The sequence below is a fragment of the Gavia stellata genome, chromosome 27 (genome assembly GCF_030936135.1).
Source record: "Gavia stellata isolate bGavSte3 chromosome 27, bGavSte3.hap2, whole genome shotgun sequence".
Classification (NCBI taxonomy): domain Eukaryota; kingdom Metazoa; phylum Chordata; class Aves; order Gaviiformes; family Gaviidae; genus Gavia; species Gavia stellata.
In genome coordinates this window covers 5,902,828-5,927,560 of record NC_082620.1, presented here as the reverse complement: position 1 = coordinate 5,927,560, position 24,733 = coordinate 5,902,828, and the positions used below count along the sequence as shown (strand labels likewise).

The following is a 24,733-nucleotide window of genomic DNA, read 5'->3' as shown; positions in this document are numbered from 1 at the left end:
AAGCCCTGTTATTCTGGAGCTGATATCCTCCTGGGAAGTCCCAAAAACAACCAGTAAAGGCACCTGGAGGAGCACTAGGGAGGCTCTCCACGCATCCTGACCCTGGGGTTTCTCAGGTGCCTCCCAGGGCTGGCAAACCCATGGGCTGTGTGTGCTGCAAATGACCTGTGAGCCTTGGATGGCCACAGCCAGGCAGCTCAGCGGGGCCCGGGCAGCCAGCGGGTCTGAGCATCCGCTCTCTGAAATGCCACCAGCAGGAGTGAGACGAGGGAAGAAGGGGACCTTGCCAGACTCACTGCAGTCTCCTTGGGCAGCCACCAAAATGTTCGTCTGCTGCGTGCACGCCCGGACGTGGAGCTCGCACTCGCTGCCGTACGTGTTGCCATCTGTGCCGCACACGGGCTGAGAGGAGGGAACGCACTCCGTGGGGCACACACACCTTCCCGTCTCCGCCTCGCAGATGGCCCCAAACTGGCACTTGCCACAACGGTCTGCACAGACGAAGAACAAAACCAGCAGGTTAAGACAACAGGTCAGGTCTAATGAAGTGCCAGAGCAGAAATAAAACCCTACTGCAACCTCCTCCCCCAGGTCGAGCCCCTGCAGACACCAGGAGCAGGAGCCCCAGGGCGCAGTGCGAGGGAAGGAGCTGGGTCAAGGGCTGCAGGAAGAGGGAGAGTCAGGCTCGGAGGCAGAAAGGCAATAACTACTCGTAAAAGCTGTCAGGGCCAGGAGTAACCGTGATGAAATGTCACTGGAGCTGTATGCTATTATAGCTAAATAGAAAGTGGGAGAGAGCATGGGGCTGAGCGCAATTACGAGGCGTGATAAATCAGTCCCAGCCTCGGGAGGAGGAGCGCAGCATCCCAGGCAGCAAGTGGCCAGTCTCCCAGGGGAGCAAGGGAGCAGGATTCACACATGGCAAGTCAGCAGGGTGGGAGGAGGTGGTCGGCTGGGAAGGGGGATACTGTCTTGCCCTCGTTTATCAGGGTGCCAGCAGTGCTGGATGCACACATAACATAGCACCAATCCACAGCGCCCTACCACCTCCCCCAGCGGGATGCTCAGCCTGCCTGCTGCAAACACACGCTCAGCACACGCATGCAGGCTTGGGTCAGAGAAGACGTTTATCTTTGTAATAACTCACTTGCAAAGGAGCTATCACTCGTTGCAGGAGAGACCGGACTCCAGCCAGCACACCTCCTCTCTCCTGACTCCTGGGTATTTAGTGATTCACAGCTTCGTTTTCTCCTTCAGAGAAACACCCCTCTTCCCTCCCTGCCATTCAATTCATGAGGAATCTGGCTCAAAGATGGCTTTTCTTATTTTTCTTTCACACAGCAGCTGCTGCCTTTGCATGGGGGAGGGAAGATGCAACAACCCCCTGCTTGGTCTGGGCAGACTGTTGGCCAAGAGGTTTCTATCTACAGCACAAAGCTCGCAGCCACGCCTGGGCTCTGCAGGTTGGGAGGGCGGCTGCTCAAGGCAGCCTGTGTGCAGACAAGGGCAGCTCTTTCCTACAGGGCATTTCAGTGTGTGTGCGCCGGACAGCTGAGGTATTTCCATCCTTCACTGTTTCTCCTGCATGCAGTTGGTACCAGCATTTTCTTCTGACCTGAATCCCCCCAGGCCTTCTGCTATGCAGCCGCAGGGAGCTCCACAGTGGGAGGGGCTCTTGCTTTTCTGAAGGAAGGGTCTTCCTTTTCTCTGCTGTCTCAAAGCCCTTACAGCTCAGGAGCATGTTCCCCAAGTAGGACTGCACAGTGCAGCTGAGCGGGGAAATGACTGTAAAGGATCAAGCCCAGCTTTGACAGGGGCACTGCTATGCCACACACACCAGCCTTAGGCACCAGCTCCTGATATCCAGCCTGAAGGTTAGGGGCAGAAAGACTGTATTTTGGCAAAACCACAATGAGCCTAGCCCTACCTGAAGATCCCGGTAGATTTTGTCCTGGGAGAACCCAGCTAGCCTGGGCTGTGCCTGTGTGCAAACACTTTCTGACTGGCAAAGCTATGCTGGCACAGAGAGAGAGCTTGCAGATGGAACTGCTGCATACGGGTCCGAGTTGTATATGCGTGGCGGGCTCTCGCTAGGGAAGAGGATGAACCCTGCTCCATGGGTGAGTTTACTTCATCCTGCGCCTCCGACCCAGCCACCTTCTCACCAGGGCAGCTTACGGGGTAAGGTCTGCTGGGTAAGGGGACAGCGCAGGCAGCAGTGCCAGGGCTGGCTTGCCCGGGGAGGCAACTCACGCCTGCCTTAGGGTAAGGCTTTCCCCCTTGCACCCCTTGATGAGGAAGACAACGTTCAGGCTGGTTACTGGATTCTCTCCCCGCATCCCCACGGTGGGAAAAGCAGCCCCCCAGGCAGCAGCCGCTGCGTGCCATGTCCCTCTCGCCCCGCACGACATGCCGGAGGGTTCCCTGACACACCAAACAGGCAGCACGTCAGCCGAGCAGGCTCTCTCCTGCCCTCCCGGCTACATGGCAGCAACCAAAGCATAAAGACAACCCAAAAGCCCTCTCACCCTGTGGCCAGGGCCACGTTTGTGCTTAAGACACCTCCTGCTCCCAGCAAGCAAACCCAGGCTGCGCCCAACAGCACAAGGAGGAGGAACCCCCAGGGACGGGCTCTTACCGCAGGGGCCCTTGTGTTTCACTTTGATCTCTCTCTTGAGGACACAGGCCATGGAGTCGAGCTCGCAGGGGTTGCCATAGGTGCGGTTGTCGCTGCCGCACACGGGGTCGTAGCGGCCCTGGCACACCTGCTGGCACTCACACACGGCCTCCTGGTTCTTCACCACACACGTGGCCCCGAAGGTGCACTCCACGCTCAGGCACGGGCTGGGTGTGCCCAGGTCTGCAGAGGGGACAGGAGAGAAAGGCACCGGTCTCAGTTCGCTGCTTCCCCAGCTCCCCCGGGGCACTGCGCGCAGCAATGCATGCCAGCATCCCCAGCCTCAGGCCCATGCCTGCCTCCCCCAAGCCGTGGCAAATGCACAGAGCTCCTGGCCTTGGCACCAGCCCAGCCCCTGCACCCTCCATGCCACCCCAACATGCCCGGCTCAGCATCTTCCCCATGCTTGGCAGAGGTTAGGGATGGGAAGCAGGCACAAGATCTTCTCCCTGCACACCACAAACAGGACTCCTGCCTCATCTCCTCCGTCCCATACCCATCCCAGCTATATTCTGCCCCGAAGTGGGATCAGCCCCGCGGGTTTCCGCACCAAACCCCGATGCCTGGGTCTGCCCAGCAGCTCACAGCCAGCATCAAGAACAAGTGTCATGTGCTGAGGGAGGGCAGCACAGACTGAGGCCCCTCGTTGCCAGGAGTGGAGCTGGCACTTCTTTTCCCGGGCAGCAGTGGTGCCACGAGCCTGCCTGCAAAGTCGGATCTGAATGACCAGCTCCGTGGCAGAGGGCAGGGCAGGAGGCAGCAGAAAGCCCTCCTCAGCGTGGGTCTTGGTGCCTCCAGGACAGTCCCCACATCGTCACGCAGTACCTGGCTACTGCAGAACCGTCAGCAGCCAAAAAGCTCACACATGGCTAGGTCCCTTCACTGAGGCCCACATTCTCAGAATCACACTGTCTCCTGAGCAGCTCATCCTAATACCCGCTGTGGCCATAGCCACGAAGACCTGGCTGGAGAGGACACCTGCATTTGGCTTCACTACACAGCCTGTCTCTCTCCTCTCTCAGCAGCTCCGCTCCCTTCCCCTCCTCTTGCAAGCTGGTGTTGGAAAGGCCAGGGAGCTGCCGTGCAGCAGGATGGAGAGAGCTGGTGTCCTTGCTTTGGCCCAGTCCTTGGGCATCTGGCTCCAGAAGCAGAGCCCTGAGGCTCCCTGGGGACGGGTGATGCCCCGCAGCATGGGTTGCAGGCTGAGAGGCAGCAGCCCCCTCTGCTCACAAACTGGAGCTGCTTAATCAAAGTCAGCCGAGCAGGTGGCACCTTCCCTGCAAGATGCCCAGCAGCGATGAGGTGAGCAGCCAACCCTGATGGTGACAGCAAAGAGAAAAGCCTGCATCCCTGGTACAGCTCTGCCACTGCTCGCAGGGAAAGCCCTGTGGTTCCACCCGGTTCCCAGCCCGCTTGCTGAAGGCAGGCATGCCCCTCCAGGAATGCCCTCCAGCATCCAGAAGCCAAGACAGGCAGCTAAAAGGCAGGACTGGCCGTGCTGCTGGGGAGAGACCCAGCAACCCCTTCTTGTGACTCAAGAGAAAAGCCCTGAGGACCTGGGGCGAGGAAAGGACGTAGATTTAATCCATGCTGAACGCTGACAAGGACACATGACAAAACGGATGTGGGGGACAGACAATGCGGGCAAGGCGAGATGGATGCAACAGGCAGACAAAGCGCAGCCCCACCAACACCAAACAGCGAGGCAAGAACAGAGCCGGGGCGCGGTGGGAAAGACAAAGCCCTGCGGAGCCTGCTGGCATGGCACAGAGAGTGGACAGGGGCAATAGGTCTGTTTTCCTCCCCTGCTAGGACCACGGTGGTGTATCTGCAGACCAAGAGCAAGGCTTGAGCCCCCAGGAGTCTGGCTGCACGCTGTCAACCGGTGAGAAAACGGCCCATAGCACGGGCACAGGCAAATCTGAATTTTGGATTTGGCTCTTTGGGAAGCACCTGCCAAGTCAAAACTTAGAGCCAAGGGTCTGCAAAGGAAGAGGGGGACAGTTCAGGCACACGGCCACTACTTCACCCCAGCCTTTTCAACTGTGTCCCCACCTTCCCTGCAGCTGAAGAGTTTATGAGCAGTTTCCAAGGACCAGGAACTGCTCCCTGCTGTGCTTAGCCCTGTGATGCTGCTCACATCTCCTCCTTGTGTTTCACTTTAAAAAAAACCCCAAACATATGTACCGTAATCACGTCCCCCAAACACAGAGGCATAGTTTGCATGGAGAAAGTGTCTCTGCTGGACACAATCAGGCAGTAAGGATGCAACGAGCTAGGCGTGAAGCAAATACATTCGTTCATTTGAAATCCAAATTCACACTCTTGTCTTGGGGAGCAAGTGAGCAGTGAGTGAGAGTGCAGAGAGGTGCCAGGTCTGGTGGAGAACACTGCCCTGACATTTCTCGCCCTTCTTAAGCAGGGAAACCTGCAGAAATGCAGCACATGAAGTTCCTTCACAGCCTGAACCTCAGCCTGTGAAATTTCCCACACAGCCCTGGGCACCTGCAGAAGGCAATGGGGGTTTTGGGCACCAATTTTGATGTGGGTGGCTATAATGAGGACCTACTGAACAAGGACCTTAGGCTGTGCTATAATCAAGACCTGCTTTGATTCCTGGCCCTTCTCCATCTTGTAGGCAGGGAAACCGAGGCACAGCGCAGGCAAAATGCTCATTCTGCACCCTGACTGATTCAAGGGCACGATCCCTCACCTGCTGCCAAGCTTTGCAGAAACCTAACCAAGCCCTGGGACCTGGCAACACTGAGCTCTCCTGCAAGCCCTGCCTGTGGATGGCTATGGGGAAGAGGCTCTGAAGCTGCTTTGTAACCCATCACGCCCAATCGATGTGTGCCCGTGACACCCAGTGGGCTCCGGCACCGGCTCCACAGGGACACAGGTGAGTATTCCTAGGGAAGAACCACATCTGAGCACATACAGCTCCTCAGTGCTTCCAAAAGGCACATGGTGCTTTGCTGGACGCTGGGGAGGGGAGCTGCGATCCCTGCAGAGCCCCTGCCCACGGCTGGACTTGCACAGACAAGCATCACACACACTACGGAGAGCAAAGGGACAAGCGTCACAGTCCCAGGCAGGCAGAAGTCTCTGGGAAAGAGGAGGTGGGGAAGAAAGGGGGGTTAGTTGGGGGCAAAAGGAGAGGTAAGATCAATGAGGAGCAGTCCAGACTGATGTATCAGCTGAAGAGGGGCTTGCTAAGGATTGGGGGGCTCACAGCACCCACCTCTGCTCCCACTCTCATTTGCCTCGAAGGGTCAAGCCACAGCAAGCATCGGACAAGACCCCACTGCACTGCAAGGCATTTCCGTTCCAGCAGGAAGTGTTTGGGATGAGGGATGGGAGCAAAACCAGGGCAATCTCTCCATCCCAGGGGCTCTCAAGCAAAACTAGAGAGGAAGGGAGCAGTGAGAAGAGGCCAGGACTGTCACTGGCTACGGAGAAGGGGAGAAAGCCGACCTCCTAGCAGAGATGTCCAGGTAGGGAGCAGAAGGGTGCTGCGAGGACACAATTCCTTCCTCCAAACAGGCAACACTGTAAAACACAAGACACAGACGAAAAAGGAAAGAGAGAGAGAGAGCGGAGGGAGAAAGAAAGCAGGGAGGGAGAGAGCAGAGACAGGCAGGGAGGAAAAGACAGATGCAACTACAGACACCTTCCCTCCACCTCCTGTCCACATCAGTCTCATCCCATCCCTTCTTTCTCAGCTGCCCCATCACAGTGTAAAAGCAGGGAAGGATTAAAAACAAGGCCTGGACTGTTTTGTTTGGCTTTGCCTCCTTTGCCTTGCTGCTGGAAAAGACAGCGGCAGAGCTTAGAGTTCATTAGACAGGCACGCGTGAGAGATTAAAACACTGCGACCGTACCAACGGCCTGCCTGTCTTTTCCTCCCCTTCCCCAGCTCTGTGCATCTCCCGTATCCTCCCAGCACAGAGGCGTGGACGAACTCGCCGCGCTCCCTGCCCTGGGTGCTGGATGCAGACAGAGCCTGTAGCTCCCTCAGCCCCTGGTCTCGGCCACTGCCCAGTGTCCCACGAGTCCTGCCCCAGCCTGCGCCGGTGGACTGCACCCTGCCTCCCAAGGAAACCTCGGCCAGGAAGCCAGCCAGGAGAGAAGTTAGTGCCACCAGCAGTGCTCATGCTGAGAAGACCTGTCTTGACACACAGGCTGGCAAGCAACATCACCACCCCGTCCCCGTTTCTAAATCCGTTTCCCATCTCGCGCTGAGTCTGAACTGGTGACACAGAGGAGGACGCGCTTTCTTTCCAAAGGGCAGCGCTGAGCTCAGAGAGAAGATGCTTTCCTAAGCTGATGGGGAGGCCAAAGGCTTGCCCACACCTCGTGGTGGTTTGCTACAGGGCTGCTTGGAGCTGTCACGCGAACTTTGAAATCCTAGGCTTTGGCAGACAGAGCCCCAGCTTTGATTTACTTCCTCCAGATAACAAGCTTTGTTTGCTCCTACCCCACAAGGATGCAGCCCCTGAAAGCAGATGTGCGCGTCTGCTGTCCTCACCTGGAGGAAGAGAACTTGGGGGGAAGCTAAAGTAAAAGAGAGTAAGATGCAGAAAGGAACGGCAGATGTATAGGGACCGTATCCTCCTGTCCACCAGCCTCACTCCACTGAACGTGGTGGCAATGATGCGCGTCTGACAGCAGGGTAACCAGCGGCACGAGTTCTCTGCTCGCCCTAGAAATTCGGGAAGCCTTAGCAAGGGCCTGACTCTAAAGGAGGTAGAGGGAAGGGTTTGTAGAGAGCCCAGGGCACCAGGGCCCGGCCACCCAGCTGCAAACAACCGCCTCACTGCCCCAGAGCTGCCTCAGGAGCCCGGCCACGGGCACCTCGCTTCGCCCCCAGCCTCCCCTGTGCCACGGCAGCCTGCCTCGCCAGGAGCAGCCCTGTGCGCTCCCATGCCAGCCGCAGGGGCCGGTCAAACCTCCAGCAAAGCTCCCCAGTGGCACAACAGGGCAGGAAAACGAGCGCCAGACTTGCTGGCGTGCGCGGCTCCCCGGCAAGGGTTGCTGGTTGCCATCCAGCAGCACCCCGCGGGCCGGGGAGACAGAGGACTGATAGGTGCCTCTGTGGCCCTCCCTGTAGGGAGAACGGGGGGAACTGACTCCTAATCATTCAACCACCAGAAACACAGTGAAAGGGCCGGTTAAAAATAACAGTTGTGATCGTATTGAGTGTGATTTTGGGAGCCTGACAAACAGTTTTCAAGCAGCTGAGCCTGGCAGCGTTAAAAACCTACTGCAGGAGCACAAAGCCAACAAAACAGACCCGCAACACAGGGCTCAATTTCCAAGTACTTCAGAAGGTTTGATACAGCTGATACTTTATAAAACACCAGCTTAAAATAATAGGACACAGTTCTGGATCTAGTAAAAACCAATCTGAGCTGAAAGGAACAGTCCTTCCAATTCATACAAATCAGTCCAGTGACCATGTTTAACCTCCTTCATTTTCTGTGCAATAATTTTAAAATTGGACGTTCCCAACATCCTAGGGACCCAAAGCCCCATCCTATCACATACGCCTGGAAAAGCATCCATTGGAAAGGTCAAAAGCTTCTCCCACAGATGAGACAAAGACACGGCGAGACCTCCAGACAGCAGGCGCGCTGGGAAGAGTTCCTTATGGAGAGTACCTGGAGCTGAGAGAAGCAGGCAGGCATGGAGGGGGAAGCATGGAAGGAGCTTGGGGACTGGCACTACCCTGGGAGGAGAAATGAATGGCATGGGCTGCACAGGAACTGCGCGGTGGCGAAAGTACACCTGGCCGTAGCGGTGAATGAGAGAAACCGGCTGGACATCACAGATGCTTTAGTACTGTTTAAACACAAATGATTCTTCCCTGTGTTACTGAGCACATCAGACAGAGACAAGACCAAGGAGGAACACGTGCACAGACACACACACGAGGGCTGCTGACTGCTGGAAGGAAAAAGAACAGGGAGGAACCGATATTCAGGGCTTGTCGGCTGCAAGACTGAAGAGAGCCTGTGGCTTGCTCAGGCGGTGGGCACCCAGTGACAACTTACCTGCAGCTTTCCAGCGTCAACGCAAGCACTGTCGCCTGCACGGAAGGGACTGGCGCAGGCTGGGCTTAAAGTGGCTGCTGGGGCTGGGAAGTGAGAGGTGTGGGGGTACCAGTGTTCCTGCGGGCGACCAGCCCGGCGGCACCAGTGCTTACCACAGGGTCCACTGTGCTTTACTGGGATGGCAGCCTTCTGGTGGCACTCGGCCTTCTGGCGCTCGCAGTCGTTGCTGTAGGTCCGGCTGTCGCGGGCACAGACAGGCCGGTAGGCACCATCGCAGGTGATGCGGTCACAGGAGCAGCGAGTGGTGCCACGGCGGTTCAGGCAGACAGCGTTGAACTTGCACTCCTCCTTGCATTTGTCTGGGAGGAGAGAGGATAGCACCACTCGCACCCACCCCAGGGACAGGGGAAGGGGGTATAGTCTCATTGCCAAGAGCACGGCACAGAGTGGCGGGGAAGGTCAGGAACCCGAATGCTCCTGTTCCCCAGGAAGCAGAGAGGTACTTACCCTGATGCTGGCACTGCCCTGAACGCACCTTCTGGATCTCCAGTCCTCGGATGGCCCCCGAGCGCCCCATCACGCACTCGTTGTCATAAGTCACCCCATCATCGCCGCACACAAGCTCCCTCTTTGGGGGACAGTTCTCGGGGCGGGAGAGCAGGTCTGCCCTTCGGGTGCGGGGGTTCACCCGGCAAACACGATTCATGTCGTTGAGGACGCCTTTACAAGGGTCTGCACACAGAGCCAGAGCAGGTATTTAGGCACACTCCAGCCCTGCCCAGAGAGGTGCTTCCCGGCCTGCCCTCCTCCCTCCCAGCTGGCCCCAAGAGCCTCCGTACCTTCCCCAGTAGCACTCAACGTGTGCTCTCTTCCTCGGGACTGGGCTCTGCACACGCAAGGACTCATTTTTTACTGAGCTGCACATACCGAGGACACGCACCCTTTCCAAAGTGACCGCTGGATAGGATGAGCTCTGCCTTTTTTCCCATCCTGAGCTGCCTTTACTCCCTTCTGTCTAGGGGACAGGGCTCTCTCCCCTGACCCAGGCGAACCTCCGGAGTCCAAGGGGCGTTCGCCAGGCATCCAAAGATGCTTGGTACTCCCACCCTGCTCCTCCCACTCTCCCTCCCTGTCTTCCCAAAGTGCTGGAAGAGCCCCAAAGGCAGCCAGGGCCACACTGCTGCCTTGCCCCACTGCTCCAATCTAGGCTTATCAGGATCACCCTCTCTGATGAGCTAAGCCGACATTAGCATACCAAAGACATGAGCAAAACAGGCGCCGACTGTTACTAATCCCTACTCTAGCCCTGGGTTTTTCTCCTCCTTGTCAAGCACAGTACCTGGAGAGTGCTGATTCATTGTCTGCAATTGCAGAAAGAGGATCAAATGTTTCCACCCTTCAATCCTACTAGTCTGAAATCCCTGCGCTGACCGCAGTCCCAGGCTGACAAGGGGAGGAAACAGTACAGTACCCCGTTTCCCCAGCCTCCCGCAAGCAGGCGAGGGACCTCCCTTTTGGCCGTCCCCACATCCCTTTGGAAAAGGCCGGCCTAGGATGGGGTCACAGCTGAAGTCTTTTGCTTTGTCCATTTTAGCACATGCAGTAATGATGGAAACAAAGCAGACGAAAGAGCTCCCACAGGACCTACCCAATCCATCTCCCATTCCCCCTCTGGCAAGAGCTGCTCATGCTCGCTGCTGCCCTGCGGTCGCACCAGCAGACAGCCTGGGATGTGTTACCTCCTTGGAGGCCTCTACAAACACCAACAAAAATCACAAGAACATCTTGCATGGACTCAAGGAGCTACAGGTACATAAGGCTGCTGTAGCGGGGCAGGGATGCGGTATAGTTGAGGAGATGGGGACCGCATCAGAGGGGTTGGGGATGAGGCAGATGCACAGATATATCTCAGGGACTGCATGATGAGGATATCTGAGATGTGCTCTGCCTGCGCTGCTCATCCCCACTCTCTCCCCTACCTTGCAGTACACCCTCAAGCCTTACAGCGCACCCAAATAGAGTCCAAATGCCTTCAAGTATTTTCAGGTTCTATAGCCCAGCTGCTCAACCCAGACTGCCCGAGTTGCTGCTGATGCCCAGCTAAAATCAGGAGGGACCTCAAAAGAGTAGCGAAGCTCAAAGCCTCCTCTCTGCCCTAGAAACCAGGAGCACCCAGCGTGACATCACCTCTTTCGCACATCCCACTTGCACCCATCTCGCCCTACTTGGGACAGAGCAGCGAAAGCATAATTAAAGCTCTTCCAGGTTTGCAGCCTGCCCAAACACACTCCCGCACTCCTTCCCCCGGGGACAAACACTGGTCTGGCACGTGTCCTGGCTGATCTCACAGTTTTCCTAATGAATACAGTTGCTTTTAATTACAAGTACCCACAGCCATCATTAGCCAAAGAGGAAGCCATCCTCGGAGCGGCAGGACTGTGTTTGCGCTCTGGGATCCGTGCCTGTCGGGCTCCTTTAATTAGAGGGAGCTGCCTGCCCGCGAGCCCTGGGACTCCGGATAGCAGCGGGCTTCTTGCCAAAAGCAGCAGCTGGGGGACTCCAGCCGGGGGAAGCGGCAGGAGGGAAAGGAGGTGGCACAGATGTTGCCACTGCTCACTGGTCAGTGGGTCCCGAGCAGAAACACTCACAGCCAAATGCCACGGAGGAAGCGCCGGCTTGGTCTGAGTTTCAGAAGCCGTCACCCACAGACTGACCTTTTTCTGCCCAGCCCACGTTTTTGAGCTGATGACAGCGGGCGTGCGGGAACATTTTTCTCCCCAAGCCTTGCCATTTCCCGCTGGTCTGCCCTCGATACTCCTGACGCAGGAGGAAACATTTTTAAAGCAATACCCCCACAGCGCAGGGGACTCACCACAGGCGCCATCGAACTTCTTGAAAACATTCTCCTGCTTGTCGCAGGCGTGCTTGTTGAGGTCGCACTCGCTGCGGTAGTCTTTGCCGTCGCTGCCGCATACCGCGCTCTCGGGCACGCCGCTGCAGGACGACGGGCAGACGCACTTGGCCGACTGGCCGTCAGTGGAGCGGACGCACGTGCTGCCAAAGCTGCAGGTCACCTCTGCGCAGGGGTCCTTGGAGCCTGCGGGAGAGAGGAGGGGGCACGGCACAGGCGTGAGCACAGCGGCCCGTGCTCCCATGCCACCCTCTCCCACTCGCTCCTCTCATGGGACAAATAAGCCCGACATACCACAATATCTACCTCGACAGCCCCAGTCCCTCCGAGTGCCCAGAAACGCACGCAATGGCAACGTCCTTCCATCAGCTTCAGCAGACGCTGGAGCCAGTGCCATGTACCTGGTCCTGAGCAGCGAGCTCATCCACCCTGACATCCGCAGAGGCAGGCAGGATCATGTGGCTGTAGGATCAGCCCCGACCCCACAGCACACAAGGAAGGGAGCTCACTCCCCACCTGGCACTTCAGGCAGAGCCCCTCCTTTCTAAACCTCTCAGCCTCACTACTGCGAGCTCCCTTCCCTGCACATGCTCTCCGAGATGCTCCTGCTTCAGCAAACGAGCAAAACAAGGGTCCTTAAGGCATCTCCTGCAAACCGTAATTAGAGGAAGAGCTCAAGAAGCAATTTCCTCACTGATGGGGAAGGGCCAAAATTTGCCAGCTTTTTTTTGCTTTTTTCCCCCCTCTATTTGTCACTTTTTTATGATTATTATTTTAAATAAATCACTCGGCGCTCTCTCCCCTCTGACAAGAGCCCCAGCAGGAGTGCCGGGTGCAGATTTATCGCAAGCCAGAGCGCTGCATGAGAGAAAGGTCAAGTTAATTTACTCTGAGATGAGGAGACTGGGGTCTCATTTACACAGCTCCTTGCTCACAGCTGGTGAATGCCAGGCTGGGGAAGGGCTTTCATCAGCCCACCCAGCCTCTGCATACGCCTGCTCCCTCCAACTCCAACTCCTAGCCGTGGCAGATGTGACCCACTCTGGGGAGGCAGAGCTGCCCCAGGCAGAAGGCTGTTCCCCACTTTCTGCCATGCACCCCTCGAACGGCCTTTGGCCAGCGGTTTGCCTGCTTATTAAACTCTGCCCATCGCCAAGGCAGAGCTGGTGATTCTCTCACAGTGCCCCTGCCCGTCAGACCTGTCCCCATGCCCCAGGACATCACCAGCACCGCAGCGACGACACGAGCTCGGGTCAAGTCTCACCCGGTCGCCTCCTGAAAGCGGGAGAGCCTGCCCTTGCACTCACCACACGGTCCCTTGCTGATGACCTTGATCCGCCTCTGTTGGTTGCACTGGGCCTTCTCCAGCTCACACTCGTTGCTGTAGGTGGAATAATCAGAGCCGCAGACAGGAGCCACCACGACGGGGCAAGCTGTCTTCTTGCAGACGCAGGAGGCCTGGGAGGGGTCGGCGGAGCTCCTCTCGCACACCGCCCCGAACCCGCACAGCATCCCTCGGCACGCTGCGGGCACAGACATGGAGAGACAGGGGAGTCGTGGCTGCTCCTCCGTCAACAGGAGGGGTGCAGACCAGCACCCGGGTCCAGGCACCCACCCGTGGCTCCCCTCTCTGCCCTGGCAGAGCTGCTCACACCACCCAGGCTCGGGGAGGGGCTGCAGCCCGCCGGGCGACCGGGACTGCAAGGGCAGGGCCAGCGAGAGGAGGATGCTCTAGGCACAGCAAGGTCCTTCCCTGGCTCAGGGTGAGGATGTCACTGTCTCGGCATGCCACCTCTCGCTGCCTGCCAGGAAGCAGGCGGTTAAGTTGGGTCCTTCTCCAGGGATGCCAAGGGTGCATCTGAGGTGTAGGGGGGCCGAGCCAACCTTGCCACAGCCACCCACCCCAAAGCCACACACCCGAGAACAAGGGTCTGCCCAGCGCAGCCAGGGAACAGCACGAGGGGCAGCCAGGCCACTGTGCCAGGGCTGCTGCGCCCCAAGCCCCCATCTCCTGCCTGCGCCGGAGCACGGGCATTAAGCGAAGGCACCGGTAACCTCAGCGCCTGCTCCATCGCGCCAGTGGTGCGTGGAGCGGACAGCACAGAGGCCACGGGGAAGGGCAGCACGGACAGCGGGGTCAGTAAAGCCTGGGACCCAGAGAAAGCTTCCTCTGAAGGGAGGTTGTCCTGGAAGGCAGCACTCCCTTTGCCCTCAGGCACCGCACTACCATCCACGTTGACTCTACCGCAGTCTCTCCCAAGTGACCGAGCCCTGCTGCCCTCAAAGAGTGGCCAGGTACGGCAGGATACGTGCTAGGCACCTTCATCCCACGCAAGGACCGGGAGGGAAGAAGCATGGTCCAAAAGGAGCTAACAAACCCATGGTCAGCCCTCTTCCCTCCTCTGTGCCCCTCCTCACCCCAGGCTGCCCACTCTGCTTATTGCCAGCATGAAGTGGAGAAAGAAAGGTCTGTCACCAGCTCTGCACCACAGCAGGGAGGGCAAGGCCCAGCTCGTGAGCAGGGAGGTGCCCCCAACCCCACTACAGACATGGAGGAGCGTCCCCAGGGCTCCAGAAAGCACTTGCTCTGCCCAGGACCCCTCTGCTCAAGCCTTTGTGAGTCCTCCACAGCTCAACATGTTTTCTGCTAACCAGCAAGAGAAAGGAAACGTGTGGAACGTGTGGACGAGGCATTGTGGGACATGGTTTAATGGGCATGGTGGCGTTGGTTGATGGTTGGACTTGATGATCTTACAGATCTTTTCCAACCTTAGTGATTCTGTGATTCTGTGGGAAAGTCAAGGAACGGAGAAGAAAACATCCTCACCTGTCCCAGTGCGGGACAGATCGTCCCACATGCACACACTACTTTATTCATTGCTGTTTATGCAAAGCGGACAAATCACGTGGCTGGTGTCTCTCTAAAGGAGATGCACGAACCTCTTTATCACATCCACTAATCAGAGCAGCCAGCACAGACCAGCTCAGCATCTGAATTGCAAATGTGGTAGGAAATATAATTCTTCGGTTGGAGGGAGGAAGGGAGAGGACAGGTATCTCCAGACCCAGCAGTCTGCAGGTGAGGCAGCGAGAACAAGAGACGCCAGAGCTTTCTGCCCAGCGGCTATTGCCACGGGCACAGCCCTACGTTCACAACACGCGCCACTGGGCAGGTAGGTACGCGCACGCAGGCAGGCGTGCACCGCCCAGCCGCTGCACCGCCCCGCATGCACAGCCGCTGCACCGCCCCGCATGCACAGCCGCTGCGCCAAGTGCGGTCCCTGCGCCGGCACCCACTGCACCGCTACTGCGCCCACGCGCAGCGGGCACACCTTACTGCCCCACGCTCTCCTACGCACACAGCATACGTTAGACATGGAGACTGACCTACATAATGAGAGAAAGAGAAATCATAAAAGGCAAAATAAAGTGCTCGACAGCGGCTCATTTACACTTCAATTCCTGGGCATTTGCCTTTGACTGCCTTGAGATTTTGAGCTCATATGCACAGCAACAATGCACCACTAAGAGACTAATATCATCAAATAAAAAAGAGCTCTCTTTCTCTCCTGCCCGATATCTAAAAGCAATTCATCATTTTTATGAAGCACTCTGGATAGTCTCTCCCACTCTTTCCATTGCTGCTCTTTCTCTCTCTCTCTCTTTTTTTTTAAATGCAGATGAGCCTGTTGAGCTCTGAGATTAGAGGATGCAGGGGAGGTGTGCAAGCGAGGAATGTGAAATGCAGGGCAAGCGGGGATTCATCTCGTCCCCCCGCCCCGAGGTGCAGGTCTGCGGAGCAGAAGTGGAGCAGAAGTGTAACCGTGTAGTGCATAATCAGCTGCCAGGCACAGGGGAGGCAGAGATGGAGCCGTCTTAGCAACCAGACCTAGGGAAGGGAAGGGGAAAAGGGAAGGGGAAAAGGGAAGGGGAAAAGGGAAGGGGAAAAGGGAAGGGGAAAAGGGAAGGGGAAAAGGGAAGGGGAAAAGGGAAGGGGAAAAGGGAAGGGGAAAAGGGAAGGGGAAAAGGGAAGGGGAAAAGGGAAGGGGAAAAGGGAAGGGGAAAAGGGAAGGGGAAAAGGGAAGGGGAAAAGGGAAGGGGAAAAGGGAAGGGGAAAAGGGAAGGGAAGGGAGCTGGTATGTGCAGCAGATGGGGGATGCAGAGCCACCTCGGAGCGGAGTTGAAGCAGGTGCCTGCTCAAAGGCGAGGGAGCGCGAGGTGCCTGTCTGAAGGCACTTGCCTTCAGGACACACCAACCCAGGTTCAGCGGCACACTTGCAGATAGGGAAACCAAGGTGGGAAGAGTGGCCAGGGTTTCAAAGTAGGTGTCAGGGACAGCTCTCTCTTTTCTTGAGCTCTTCTGTCCTTGTCTTTCGCCTCAGAGCATGGGAAAGGAGCCTCGCACATCCGAGGCGAGGGCTTCCGAAGTGAACGGCCGACCCAGGTGTGGTCCCACCCAGACTCAGGAAGTTTTCCGTGGGACCCAATTCAGGGCAGCGCTGAGCACTTCAAAAACCCTGTCGTAAGACACTTGTTGCTATTTTCAGGTGCGTTTCCTTCCCACGTGGCTTTTGCCCTCGGTCCCCTGCTGTCCCTTTCTCCTCCCAGGCCTCACAGCGCTCCGCAGCAGCCCGCCTGCGAACCCGGCAGGAAAAAGCTTTCAGCACCGGCCAGGACTTCTGCAGAAGTTAAAACATTGCTCATGGTTTTGACTCTTCTTCAAAGAAACTTTTTAAATTGTTCATTCGGACTTGGAACCAAACTGGGTCTTGTCAGCTTTTAAGTGGTGCTCCCTGTAATTGTTTTGCCCACATATATTTAAGAATCTCTTAATCTGAAGTGATAAAAGCAATGCTAAATGACAAAAAGGCCACAAAGTATTATAAAGTTAATTGGGTCACGTCACATAAAGAAAACTGGTATTTTTATCAGAATTGAAGTTTCGGTCTATCTTTGCCCCCAGAATCGTATTTTATAAACACATTAGGGACATAATAGGCTGATATGTGAGCAAAAGAGACGATATAAAGGGTATTTATTTACCTCCCATTTTGCATCAACCAAATGTTGTAGAAGCGAGCTTTTACAGCACCGCTGTTGGACAGACACCTTCCCACTCCCTGCCAACGAGCTCCAACCCCGGGAGAGAAGCTCGCCCACCGCGGTGCCTCGGAGCTCGTCCTGACTCAAGGGGACGGCCCGGCTGCCCCGCGGCCGCCCGGGCAGGGTGGGAGCAGGGGTATGGCAGGGTGCAAGCCCCAAACTGCGTGCTTCAGCCCTTCCTGCGGATGAGGACCCAGCTTCACTGAGTTTCAGTGATCAGGCCGAGAAGCAGACAAAGTGAGAAAGAAAAATGCTTCAAACTAGAAACAAATTGTGACAAGTAAATTGGTTGTTTAAGTTTCTTTCACTTCTAATCATCGCTGGTGCTACTGGCGAAGAAGCCTATTTGTTCACAGCAGATTATTCTGAAAACTCACCCATCCAGCACTGCGATGCGGTTAGATGATGCAAGCTCAGAACACCAACAAGAATAAAACAAAATGCCTTAATTCCCCTGCCAGACCCAGGAGATGAAACAGGTTTATTATGCCTGCTAAGATGACTCAACCCCAGCAGCTCTGCAAAGGATGAAATTCAGAGGCAGCTTCCTTCTTCCCCAATATCTCTCTCTATCTCTGTTTCTCTTTCTCTCTCTAATTTTACCTGGGAGGATGCAAGAAGCGTAACCATCACTGACATGGAAGGAATAAAAGGTGCGAAAATAGAAGCAAAAAGAAGAGGCTATCAGCCCAGTTCCGGGGTACTCGGCACTGACCAAGCCTTCACATCCCATTCCCCGTGCGGAGCCACTACAGACAGAACCGCTTGGCTGGGTTAGGCAGAAGGCAGCAATAAGCGAGGCACAAAGTTCTCTTGTCCTAACGCTTGTACACAACAGCCCGAATAAACCCCAGGCAGCAGATAAAGCATGCAGAAGTGCAAGGACCTCTCAAATTTGATTCCCGACGGGGCTGAAGACCACACTACCAAAAGCACCCCACAAGCGAAGGGCTGCAGACCACTCTCTATGCCCAGCGCTGCTGCTATTTCAGGCACCCAGGGGCTGTTCCCTGCTCCGCTGGGCATCAGGCCAAGACAGAACAAAGGGACCAGCCTTGCCTTCACGCTCCCAACCTTGAGACGAGACGGCGCGGACAGGAGTGCAGAGATGGTTCTCTGGCAAGGAAATGATCTACCTGCCCACCCAACTGGGACAAGCACGAGAGACCAGGGGCATGCAGAGGGATCAGGGCTCTGCCTGCCTGCTGCCCTGCTAGTGACATCTCTACAGCATCACCAGAATACGTTTTCCTACCAGTGTGCCTTCCACGTCACTTGACAGGCATGCCTGGGCAGGACAGAGGTAGCCCCTGCCATAACCGTGGTTGAGACCAAGCCCAAAGCCTGCCTTATCCACAGCAACACCCCAGCTGGAGGGTTTTGAGCCGACTATGACGGACACCTCTGCAGGGCGGACACTGGAAGGCAGCGGTGAACCAGAGTCAACGTGAGCTTGCACCAGATGGAGCCCCTGCTCGGGATGGTGGAGGCTGCAGCCTATTGTGCCTGTTCCCCGGGTCGCAGCGGGGAGGTGGGATCTCTCAGCACTTGTTCATCAAGACTGTGCTTCAAAACTGCCTACAAAGCACACGGCAAGGCTGCGCAGCAAGGTCAGAGAGCAGACTGGATCTAAAGCGAAGCACGGCTCTGGTTAAATCATCCTAGCGCTGCAGAGACGCGGTGCAGCAAGGCATTTGGCAAACAATGAGAGCAGCACTTGTCTGGAGCAGAAAAAAGCTACAGCTAGGAGCTGACCTTTCCCAAACCTCCTGAGCCACTGAAGATGAGGGAGAGAAACAGCTAAAGTGAGGTATCTATACAACACTTGAGCAAGCTGTACAGAACAAAAGGGAGGGCTTGGGCTTATTGTAACAGTGCTGAATACCAGCCAAGCCTCTCCATGTCTCTTAGCAGCACTGGAGCAGAAACAGGATAATAAATAACAATAACAACAACAACAACAATAATAATAATAAAAAAGTGCACTTGCTGGAGAGAAGGGGAAAAGCAAAAGGTGTTGCTACAAATAATTCATGCTAACGTGCTTCCCTCCACAATGGAGTCAGCATGACTCCATGGGCAGACAGAGGAGTTTCCTCTCCCTCAGCAGCCCCAGGCTGAGCCTGCAAAAGCAAGAAAGGCTTTTAGAAAAGATGAAGGCTAGGGGAAAGACCTGACTGGGTCCAGAGCCTCGCTCCAGCTCGGATATGCTATGCTCTGAGGCTCGACCTCGCGTCCTGCAGTGACCACCTGGTTCAGGGCAAAGAGCACAAAGGGATGCTGACGAGGGTTTCCTGTCCTCCGGCTAATTGGGGAAAGCGAGGGGCACACCGAAGTGCTCTGGCCTCTCCTCTGAACAGCCCGGAGCAGAGAAAGGTCAAGGCACTGCCGCAGCCTGGAGAACAGGCTGTGAGGCTCCAACGGGAGCGTGCCGGGCAGCTCCCACCCTGCAACATCTGGAGCCGGTCAGCTCCCACCCTGCAACATCTGGAGCCGTGGCTGACCTCTGCCTGCCTGCCTGCCGCCTCCTGCTCCCCAGAGCCGAGCAGATGGGGGAGTGAACTTGGGTCCCATTATGGTGTCCGTTTACCGCACAACCGCCTGCAGGGCAGAGCTCGCCTGGCCCAGGGGCTCGCAGCGTGGGGTGCTCACAGCAAACCCTGGGGCAAGAGGGGATGGCTCCTCCCACAAGGCAGCAGGCAGGGACATCAGCCAGGCACAGCAAGCGAGCGGCAGAAGCCACCTATGGAAACGCCTTTCCCGGTCTGCCAGTGCTTCTCTGGACCGACGCACAGGAAGCCAGGGTGGGACGCCTGCATCAATGAACCATGAGTGAAAAAAAGGGGAAAGGAGAGAGATGACAAGCTGAGAGGAGCCTCTGGGAGCCTATCGACGCTGGCAGCTGAAACTGGGCTGGGAAGAGCGAGAGCCAGGGTTGCAGAGCGCTTCTTACTGCAGTCCAGGCCCAGAGCTGCTGGCATTCATCAGAACCGAGCTGCTCCCGCAGACAGAACGACTACCCATTGCACCAAGGGTAACGGCACCGGTTCAGATCCAAGCCTCCCACCCCATCCATGACACCTCCTCAGGCAGCCCCTAATTAGCACCAGGGAGGGAGCGGGATGCTTCATTACCCAGGAAGCCCCTGCCAAGGCTCAGCTCAGCATTTCCCCGAGCAGGCTGCGCGGGCACAGGTGGCTGCTACTCCACGAGTAGCTGCCAGGGCAGATGGCACCAGCTCCACCTCCTCACGTCCAACAGTGCCTGCAGATGCCAAAAACGGCTGGAAGGACAGCTGAGAATAAGACGGCTCTTCTGTGGCCAACGGGGAGGTCCAGAGCCACCATGAGAATGGCTAGAAGGACAGCTGAGAATAGGACGGCTCTGCTGTGGCCAACGGGGAGGGCCAGAGCTACCGTGAGAATGGCTACGAGCTGCACGTGGCTCCGCTCCGCAGAGAGATGCGGGGAAGAGGCTGCAGGCAGCTCGGGAGAAGACTGCTGTTGAAGTAAAGGCCCTGCTTGAGCTGGGCCCATGAGACTGGGCAAAACAAAGATGCTGCACAGCACACACATGTATACTGGCCCATCCTGGAGCACCCCCGGGCCAGAGCTGGCAAGACTATTCTGCCAAGAGAGAGCCCGTGACAATATGTGTGAGCAAAGGGCTTGCTCTGTGCCTCAGCAACCCCCTCTCTCCCCCCCCAACACGCAGGCTTGCACTGTGCCCTTCTTCAGTCCCCTGCACGCTAAAAACCGCAGCAGCCAAGGCTTCAAGTTGCATGGACCTCCACCTCTCTCCCAGCTGCCAGTTCTAGCCACACTGCAGTTTGCACCAAGTGCTCCAGGTAGAGCCCTTGGGTGAGCTTCTCAATCCATCCCAGCCTTCTTCCGAGCCTCCCGGACCGGAGCAGTGAGGACAGGCAGCAGGGAGACGGAAGCCGGCTGCAGGCAGGGAGGGTGGAGAGCAGCTTCCAGCTTGAGAGCTTCCAGCTTCAACTCCCCATCCAGTTCTGCGCCTTGGTTCTCCCGTTCGCAAAAAATGCGGATGATAATAATAATCACCAAACCCCCAATGTCAGTAGGTAAATAGCTCAATATAAGTAGTAGGGATTAATAACAAGCTGGCTTTGTCAAGTGCTTTGAGATCTTGAGGTGAAGAGCTCTATCTAATAAGCCCCCAGCATTCACATTGAAATGTTTCTCCACCTTAATAACAATAATCATAAATGTAAAGTCAAAATTGCTCTTTTCCACTGTACAGAAAAGAAAAAAATGCTGCTGGAGACGCTTGCTGATTGCTTATTGCACCCTGCCAGGCCCTCTGCAGCACGTGCCTGCCGTCCCGCCCCGCGCTCCCCGGCAGCGCCCGGCCATGCAGCCAGGCCACCGAGAGGAGCACCGGAGAGGGGCTCTGGTGGGCACACGGTTCCTCCCCCCCAGGACCAAAGCCTTCTCCTCGGCAAGAATCTTGCCAAGGGAGGAGGAGGAGGAAGAGAGCCCTGAAGACCTACAGAGGAGGGGGACGCCGGGAAAACGCGCAGGCTATTCCTGGCAGCTCCCCTCTCCCCGGCCAGGCTGAAGGCAGAACGTGTGTTTGCCAGCCTGGACCTGCTCCAGATCCCAGGGGAGTCCATCCCTTCTCCGAAAGGGCCGAGAAAAACAATCAGAAAAGCACAGCCAGAAACTTGATTACAGCTCGCGGGTGCGAGGTAGGAGGGTGGGCTATACCTGCTTTCATGGCTTAAAGTGTCTCCAGTGAGGGGAGAGGGGTAGGAAAGAGGGAAGGCTAACAACGCACGAGAGCCACACTGCCATGCTCCGGACAGATGCAGCCACAAATCCCTGCAGCAAGGGCTGTGGGCGGGAGAAGGAGAGAGAAAGACACTTCCCCGCAGCCCGCCCAGGAAGGTTAGGGCAACCTGCACCTCTGGGAACCCGCTGGGAGCTGAACCGCTGGCACTGGGTATTCTTGTTCACAGGAAGAGCCTGAAATTAAAGAATGAGGATGCCCGTGCCAAATGTGCAAGGTGGCTGCCTTTTAATCTAACGCTATTGGATTAAAAACTCTCCCTCTCTGGAAAGCGGTGGGTGCTCCCCTGCTAAAGCATTTAAAGCAGACAGGACTGGGGAATACAAAGTGGGGAGCAGCCCCGAACTGGCTAGGCTGAACTGGCTGAGAGGGAACAAGCTGTGATGCTCAAATACCTCTTTTCAATCCCTAACGCACACTGACGGACACTGAGCTGACGTGCACCCACCTTCCACACCTGGTCCCCAAGGCTCAGAGGTCACTAGTGGGCCACCCTAGTGACTTGCCCTGTCTCAAATCCCACCTCGCAGCAGTGACTGTTAAATACCTATGTTAGAGAGGAGAAGCCACCGTCACGGAGCAGGCAAGAAGCCACCGAGCACGCTGGACAGCCCCCAGCGGGCTGACGGGCTTGCTGAGCAGTCTGCCACCGACGGTTCCTCAGCCAGAAGACAAAAAGCACAAGAGAGGTAAGCAAGCAAGCAAGCACGCCTAATAGCAAAGGGCGAGGGCATGCGCGCGATAAACCCCGGGGGCCAAGGTCGAGCCTTCCTTCTGGAGAAGGGTCAAGACCCCACCACGACAGCCGAAGCAAGCCTGCCCGGCTGCCATCCGATACGTAAGGACACGGCTGGTGCAAAAGGCAGGGGAAGCCAGCAAAGAGCAGGGTTGAGCCGCTTTTGGGGATTCCTTGTGCCAAAAGGGCAGAGGGGAGCACAGGGCCCTGGGGATGGAGCCGCGTGTGTCTGTCAGCGAAGGACAGCATTAATTCTGCATGAGCGCGAGGTACCCGTTGCCATGGAGACCGATTAGGCTGGCGCTCCAGCCGAGCCTCTCGCCTGTGCACATTTACTCCTCTTCCCGGGCCCACCCTCCCTGCCATCAATATTAATCGCATCAGCCAGGGCTTGCTCGGTAAGGGAGAAGGAGCTGCCTGCCCTGCTCAAAGGTCTCCGCTGCAGGGCTGGGAGAGCCACACGCGGGCACTGGCAGCGGAGCCGGGGCATCCACGCCACAGTCCCGGCTAAACACCGCTCGGCACCTCCCCAGCCGTGCCGAAATCGGCACCGGCTCTCCCGGGAAAGAAACAGAGAGCCGTCAGATCGCATGTCATTAACACCACGCCACTTAACCCAGGCACTTTTGCTTAGAGCCCCTACCCCTGGCACAGCAAGAGCAGCATTAGGGGCACGCTAGCCCCATGTCCTCAAACCCCAGTTTTGCCCCATCTTCACCCACTTCGTGCCCTGTCGCTGCCTATGACACGGGACAGTGTCTTCATGCAATGCTGTTGACGTGGGTCGGGAAAGCTGCAGTCAGCCTCCCGGAGCAGCAGCAGGGCAGGGGCAAACGCTGGCTAAAGGCACTGCCAGCACCCCTGCATACAGCCCGCCAGGTACCAAAGGGGATGGGGAAGGCGGCACCCCTCCTCGCTCACCTTTACTGTGCACATCTTTATTTCCACACTTTAACCACGGAGCTGAGCTACACTGCAGCTGCAAATCTGTGGTCCCCAAGGCCACAAGAACCTCTCCAGAGCAAGTCCTCAAACCACTTAAAGTTTTCGAGCCGACGTGTTCTAACGATGGAAAGTCCTTAAGAAGCTGAGAGAATGGTAGGCATCCACCATCCAGTTTGGGAGCCTCTGTGACACCCTAAGCTCTCCAAGGATCCTGCTTGCAGAGCTCTACACATGACAGAGATCTCTGGAAAACCACATTATCTCCTCCTGAGACCACAGTGTGGTAGTTCAGCACCCCCAAACACACTCTGTGCTCCTGTATCACACGGGGAGGCAGCAAGGGGGAGCCCAGAAACGTGGCCATCACCAGCCATAATCCTTTACAGCCCAGCTGCCTGAAAAAACTCTTCACTTCTAAAAGCCACCACAACTGAAAACTAAGCTGTGAGCAGCAGCAGCAGAGTTGTCACCACTGCAGCCCGTCCCCTCGCAGGGCTGACACTGGCGATGCTGGCAGCACGGGCCAAGGCAGACAAGGGAGGAGCGGGAGGAGAGCTGACTACACGGTCTATAACTGGGGGTCAGGAGGGGTGGGCTGCAAGGAAAGAAGCTTTTCAGTTGGAAGATCTAAAAGCAAAATCATGTGCTGAAGGCAGAGAGATGGTAATGAGCAAGGCGAAGGCGGTGCCGGGGGCGGGCAGGGCAGGGTGGAGCAGGGAGGAGTTGAAAGCAGCGTGTTCTTGAGTCTGAAACATCAAAGTCACTCTTGCAAATCAAACATCATCTTAGAAGACCCTCTCATTAATCTGTCATGAGCCCCCCGTGAGAGTGGCTCTGAGCAGACTGTCATGGCTCCTAATCACTGGAAGAATTCATCAGCCTCCATCAGAGAGGAGCAGTTTGGAAACTGGGATGCAAGCGAGAAGGCTGCCTCAGCAGCAGGCTCCCGCTGCCCTGCCTGCACACCCCAGCGCACGCGGATCCCCCCAGCCTCGCCACAGAGCAAGCGGCCACGCGCAGGAATCCGCCCCGAGGAGCCACGCCGCAGCAGAACACCCAAAGCTCAGCGCACACAAAGAGTGCACCCAGATGGGATGGCAGCCCGTACATAGCCCACGCGAGGGAAGGAGGCACGGGCAAGACAAAAATACTTGGATTGTTTTAACCTGCTCCCACCTGCCTGCAGAGGCCACGCTCTGCAAAACAGAGTGTTTACAAATCGGGGAGATTAGAGAGCTCAGCAAGGGAAGGAGGGCTGCAGCAGTCTCTGGGCGCCTGGAGGGAAAGACGGCTCCTCCCCAGCCGCAGCAGGTCCAAAGCCAGCGTTCAGCTGCACGGTCGGCAAAGCCGGCACACCGCGCTTCGCCGACCTTTCCCAGGCCCCAGCCCGCCGGGCACTCTGCAAGGTCTACTCACGCTCTTTGCAAGGAGCTTGCTCATACCCTGGGGGTCTCAGCCAGCTTCACGTCTCCTGCTGTCCTTTGCTCTCCCTTCTG

The 24,733-nt window shown here is 56.8% G+C and overlaps 1 protein-coding gene across 1 annotated transcript in view; it reads right to left on the bottom strand.

Moving 5' to 3' along the window:
- Positions 1–24,733, bottom strand: part of AGRN (agrin) — a 128,014-nt gene that overhangs the window by 31,504 nt on the left and 71,777 nt on the right. Inside the window, exons 5-10 of the mRNA XM_059829912.1 lie at positions 12,949–13,164; positions 11,603–11,827; positions 9,238–9,462; positions 8,883–9,089; positions 2,639–2,860; positions 297–491 (exon numbers count right to left, since the gene is read on the bottom strand). Of these exons, the coding sequence (XP_059685895.1) occupies positions 297–491; positions 2,639–2,860; positions 8,883–9,089; positions 9,238–9,462; positions 11,603–11,827; positions 12,949–13,164 (1,290 nt within the window). The remainder of the gene's footprint in view (positions 1–296; positions 492–2,638; positions 2,861–8,882; positions 9,090–9,237; positions 9,463–11,602; positions 11,828–12,948; positions 13,165–24,733) is intronic.